Source organism: Diachasma alloeum, unplaced genomic scaffold (assembly GCF_001412515.2).
Source record: "Diachasma alloeum isolate Michigan unplaced genomic scaffold, Dall2.0 Dall_scaffold_00213, whole genome shotgun sequence".
Lineage (NCBI taxonomy): Eukaryota > Metazoa > Arthropoda > Insecta > Hymenoptera > Braconidae > Diachasma > Diachasma alloeum.
In genome coordinates this window covers 2,053,602-2,059,745 of record NW_021680378.1, presented here as the reverse complement: position 1 = coordinate 2,059,745, position 6,144 = coordinate 2,053,602, and the positions used below count along the sequence as shown (strand labels likewise).

The 6,144-nt window shown below is 36.1% G+C and overlaps 1 protein-coding gene across 1 annotated transcript; it reads left to right on the top strand.

Annotated features, from left to right (window-relative positions):
- The first annotated feature begins 1,022 nt into the window (after window positions 1-1,022).
- LOC107037102 (probable cytochrome P450 4aa1) lies at window positions 1,023-5,992 on the top strand. The gene is made up of 6 exons (XM_015255464.1): window positions 1,023-1,129; window positions 1,362-1,530; window positions 1,729-2,109; window positions 3,597-4,142; window positions 5,152-5,331; window positions 5,787-5,992. Exons 1-6 carry the CDS (start codon window positions 1,127-1,129, stop codon window positions 5,981-5,983), a joined length of 1,476 nt encoding a protein of 491 aa, XP_015110950.1. The 5' UTR covers window positions 1,023-1,126; the 3' UTR covers window positions 5,984-5,992.
- The last annotated feature ends 152 nt before the right edge of the window (window positions 5,993-6,144 follow it).

Genomic DNA, 6,144 nt, shown 5'->3' with positions numbered 1-6,144 from the left:
CAATTTCGTTCAAGGGTTGGTTTTCTTTGAATATTTCGGAATTTAAGGAAGACAGCGAAATTTTTATCATGACCTTTTTTGTAGCCCTCAATTCGCTCTATAAAAAAGGTTAGTACGAAAATGTCATTTTCTCCTTTAGATTCGGAGAAATTCCACGGAAATCCGCTTCGCTACTGAAATGTAAATCCCGATGTGATGAAACAAAAGTTGAAACTAATTTTGTTAAAACTACTTTTAGGCCTAATTAATAAAGATTTTTTGTTTTCTACAATTGTTACAGACAATTGTAGAAAACAAAACAATTTTGTTGTTTTTTTATTTATTTTTTGTTTTCTCAAATTGTCTGTAACAATTGTAGAAAAGAAAAAATCCATTCACAATCGAAACACATGTTCACAACAACTTGGGCGGTTTGAGCATTTCATTAATGCCTGGGTAGTGGAGAAAAAAAATTCAATAAGGAAATCGAAACGCGAACGGCATACGTGACACGATTCGAAACTGCTTAATAATTAAACGGCTATTTCTTTAAATACATTTTCATTGTTGTCCTCTCACTTTCTGGCCAGTTCAACGCATTTTCTCCTTTCGAGTGGACAATTTCTAAATTCAATAGTGTCAACTCCGATCAATGACAATAAATAATGGATTATAAAAAAAATTGAAAACTCAATTGGCTGAGAAAACAGGAAAAGAATCGAGTCTAAAATTAATTATTTCGAATCGAATAAATTAATTGCACGGAGAAAAAAATCCCAGTTTATTATAATTATTATAGTTTTGATATTTCACTCTTCATTCGTTTTTTCAAACTTCTTCCCAACGCGGATTTATTTGCAGTTGTTAAAATGTACCGTGAGTGTTTACATTCAATTACGATGAGTGAAAAAATCACAGATTGTTCAATCACTCGGTGGTAACGCGCAAAAGAAGGCGCACGCTACTGCTAACCGCTAGTGAAAAAAAGTTTCTCATTTGTTGTTGACTTTTTTTATCAAATTATTTAATAAAAAAATCGGTGAAAATTAATTAATTTCATTTTTCAAAATTCAAAATTGTTTATAAATTATTGAAAGCATAAATTTACCGTGAAATCGATAACTAGCGGAATAATTGATAAATAATCATGGTGAGCAAATCAAATTTATAAATACTAAAACCCCAAAGTACTTTCCTACGTCCGATTATTACTAATTAATTCTCGTCAGATTCTCTTAGCGCGGATTCCCTAATCGATGTGAATTGATTTTCCGTCGCGCGCGTGATCGAAATGAGTTTTTCCGACCGCATCTGCAGTTCCTCTCGCCTTCTCAAAGAATAAATTAGAGGATATGAAGATTTGTTTTGTTTTTTTTTCGCAGTGGGAATCAGTCGTCAGTGATTTCTGGATTTTTCCAGTAATTCTGGTGATTATTTATGGAATCTGGAGATTGAAAAATTATCTCCGAGCTGTCAAATTAGTCTTGACGCTGAATGGACCGACGATTGTTCCGTTTTTAGGGAATACTGGGTATCTTTATGATGAAGAGTGTAAGTAAAAATTGTAAAGAAGTAAAAAGTTAAATTTATAAAGGAAAAGTGAAAAAAAGACAACAAATTTTTCGTCACAAGACCTTTTTTTATAAAAAATATGTATGTTAATTAATATAATTAACTAATTAATTATTAAAATTAACGAATATATAATCATAATTAATTGATTAATTAGATTAATTAATATTTTTTTAGTACTTAAAACAATGTCTCACGTCGCGTATACCACGTACGGTTCCTTTTTTCGTCTTTGGGTAACAATATTTCCATTCGTCGTTCTCCTGGAGCCTCACGATATCCAGCAAGTCCTCGGCAGTCCCAAGCACACGGACAAAGTCCTATTCTACAAACTGCTGCATAATTTTCTCGGCAAAGGACTCATAACGAGTGATGTGTCAACATGGAGATCCCATCGCAAGATACTCCAGCCGATATTCCATGTAAACGTTCTTGAGCAATTCGTGAGGACCTTCAACCGCTCTGCGAAGACTTTGGTCAAGTGTCTGGAGGGCTCTGGAGAGCTAGGCGTCGATATCACTCGTGCCGTCAATGATTCTGTTTACGAAATCCTCAATGGTAATTGCTAAACAATCCAGAAACATTCTTCGACTAATTGTTGAAGTATTTATCATTATCGTAATTGAACTGCCTAATGTGATGAAAAAATCTGAAAGATGGCTTAAAAAATTTGTTCATTTTCTAGGAACTGGGTGGAACGAGTTGAAGGTGATCTGATGAGGATGAATAATTTAAAGAAATGTTCAAAAATGCGAGGTGGTTAACATGCGTCGGCCATCTTGCATGGATACCCCGTCCCCTGTCGCGAGAAGCTTTAAAGATGGCGGCGCCTCCACCTCGCATTTTCAAACATTTATTATAATTATTTGATCTCTTCAGATCGTCCTCAACTTGCTCCAACCATTTATATAAAATGAACAAATTTTCCAAGTCATCTTTCACATTTCTTCATTCCCCGAGACCTCTTAATTTTACAATCAAAAGATCAACTGGACATTAAAAGTCAATCGTAGCTCCTCTGAATTTGTTCACTTTCAAGGAATTGTTTGGAACGAGTTGGAGGTGATTTGAAGAGGATAAATAATTTTAAGAAATGTTCAAAAATTCGAGCTGGTCGACAAGTGTGTCGGCGCCGCCATCTTGCGTGCATACCCCCTGCCACAAGGAGCTTTAAAGATGGCGACGCCACCACCTCGCATTTTCAAACATTTCTTAAAATTATTTGATCTCTTTAGATCATCCTCAACTCGCTTCAATCCATTTATATAAAATGAACAAATTTTCCAAGTCATCTTTCAGATTTCTCCATCTCCCGAGACCTCTTAATTTTACAATCAAAAAATCAACTGGACATTAGAAGTCAATCATAGCTCCTCTGAATTTATTCGCTTTCAAGGAATTGGGTGAAACGAGTTGGAAGTGATTTGAAGAGGCTAAATAATTTAAAAATATGTTCAAAAACACGATGTGGTCGACATGTGTCCCGGCGCTGCCATTTTGCATGGATACCCCCTCCCCTGCCGCGAGAAGCTTTAAAGATGGCGGCGCCTCCACCTCGCATTTTCAAACATTTATTATAATTATTTGATCTCTTCAGATCATCCTCAACTTGCTCCAATCCATTTATATAAAATGAACAAATTTTCCAAGTCATCTTTCAGATTTCTTCATTCCCCGAGACCTCTTAATTTTACAATAAAAAAATTAACTGGACATTAAAAGTCAATCGTAGCTCCTCTGAATTTGTTCACTTTCAAGGAATTGGGTGGAACGAGTTAGAGTTGATTTGAAGAGGATAAATAATTTTAAGAAATGTTCAAAAATACGAGCTGGTCGACAAGTGTCGGCGCCGCCATCTTGCGTGGATACCCCCTGCTACAAGGAGCTTTAAAGATGACGACGCCACCACCTCGCATTTTCAAACATTTCTTAAAATTATTTGATCTCTTTAGATCATCCTCAACTCGCTCCAATCCGTTCCTATAAAATGAACAAATTTCTCAAGTCATCTTTCCGATTTTTTCATCCTCTCTTCCACCTCCCAGAAACAGTTTTAGGGAACACGAACAAATCCGAGATATCGAACTCGCCCTTCCGGAAGGGTCAGCTCCTCTTCTCCTACCGTTTGACCCATCCCTGGCTCCTCCCGGACTGGATCTACCGGAGGACCTCCCACGGGAAGCGCGAGCAGAGCCACAAGGACGATCTCTCCCTCGCCTGCGAGAAGGTCCTCAAATCCTCCGAAAAATCTAAAAGCATTTCTCTCCTCGAGCTGATGATCGAGGCGAAAGGGAAGCACAAGGACTTCTCGAACGAGGACGTGAGGAACGAGTGCTGCACGTTCATGCTGGCGGGACAGGACTCGGTGGGTTCTGCTGTAGCCCTGACGCTCTTCATGCTGTCGAAGCATAAAAAGTGGCAGGAGAGGTGCTATCAGGAGCTGGAGACGATTTTCGGAGGGGACCGGAGGGACCCGGGGCTGGCGGACCTGCGGGAGATGCGCTGCCTCGAGATGTGCGTCAAGGAGACACTGCGGATGTACCCGAGTGTTCCTTTCTTCGCTAGGACCCTCGGGGAAGACGTGAAAATCGGTGAGGGAAATAAAGTCTCACAACAAAATACTTAATTACAGTTAATTGGAGTAATAACTCAACCAATAATTAAATTAGTTTAAAATAAAATAACGTTCGGGGAAACTGCATTAAGAGTGCCACGAGAGGTGAGTTGAGTAATTAAAAAAATTAGTGATAATTATGATACTTGAGTAATGATATTGATAGGGTAAATCTGTGTTCATCTTGCTCACGAGTTCAATGTTTCAGTAGTGGAATTGATGATGAAGAGAATGCGAGGCGGAATGAAAAACATTGCTTTCTAATCTCTCTGATATCTCGGAAACTATTGGCTTCAGGAGAAAATGTCACAAACACTTTTTGCAGAGAATTAAATTTCCCAAAAAAACGCTTTTTTTGGAATTTTTCAATGAACCCAGTAGTTTCCGAGATATTCGCGAATTAATGTTCATTTTTTGAATTGTCTCTTTCTTCATCGTTTCACTACTGATTCGAATTGTTATCAATTAATTAAAATTAATGGATTATTTTTCATTTGAGGTTCTTCACACTGTAGTCCAATTCTATTGATTATTACTCATTAGTTATTGAATCAATTAGTACAATTTTGTAGATAAATCAAGTTATTAACATATCTTCATCGCCTGCATTTATTTAAATTCATTTGTCGATTGATTATTTAATTAATTATTGATTAGTTATTGAATTGATTCAAGTGATTGAGGTAGAATTATCGCTAGCAATCGAGGGAGATAATTAAGGAAATTCCATTTTTCATTGATCGATTGATCAATTTAGTTGAATGTAAATAATTAAATACCTCGAGTGCCCCTTTTTAAACTTGATGATTGAGTTTTAAGAAGTTTTGTAGCACTGAGATGGAAAAAAATGTTGTGAAAATTGAGGTAATTTGTTGAGAAAACTATCATTTCTGCTTAAGTACCAATTTTTTATCTAGAATAACGGTGAAACGTCCTTTCTAATCCATCCGAATTCCCCGAAAATTCAGCTGATGATTTTTTTTCAGGGAAGAAGATCATCCCGAAAGGCTGTGGAGTATTAATAATGCCGTACAGCACCCACAGGCTTCCCCACCATTACCCGAATCCTCACGATTTCAATCCAGAGAGATTCAACTCGGAAAATTCATCTCAAAGGCATCCCTATGCTTACCTCCCGTTCAGCGCTGGCCCCAGGAACTGCATCGGTAAAAATCGATGGTCATGCAAGGAAGAAAAAAATTTCATAGAAAAATCTAGCGAATTAAAAAATTTTTTTTAAAATTCTGAAAAATTCTCTAAAAAATTCTATTGGATTTCTATTGAACTTCTATTGGAAATTATATTGAAGGTCCAATAGATATTATTTCATAGAAAAAAATCAATAGAATTTCATATTTCTATACAACTTTTTCTATTGAGACATTTTCTGTAGAAATTGACATGAATTTTCTCATTTTTTTCCATTCTATTTTTCTCGTCTTTTCATTAAAAAAAATCAAACAAAAAAAATTGAAAAATTTGACTCGCGAAATTTTTATAGAAAATATCTCAATAGAATAAGTTGGGCAGAAAATTCGAATTCCATTAATTTTTTTACAGGCTTTTTCCATTGAAAATTTCTGCTGAACGTTGATTCTGAACTCGATACAAATGTTCTCAGGGTACAAATTCGCGCTTCTGGAGATGAAGTCGATGATCAGCGCAGTTTTACGAAGATTTCACCTGGACGTGGCGCCTGGGAGGGAGGAAATTTCACCGAAATTTCGAGTCACCGTGAGGGTGAAAGGGGGCGTGTGGATCAAAGCACATCCCAGAGACAATTCTGGAGAGGAAAATTTAGAACATTATTGTAGATAGAAAAATTGACTCGACTTGTTAAAATAAAACTGTTTTTTATTCATTTTATTTTTCAAACAAAAAATACAAAAACAATCAATTTATACTAAAAAATTATTGAAAGTCCCTTAAAAAAAATTGAAAATTATTTTTATAATTTCTTTTTGTGTTTTATTATCCCT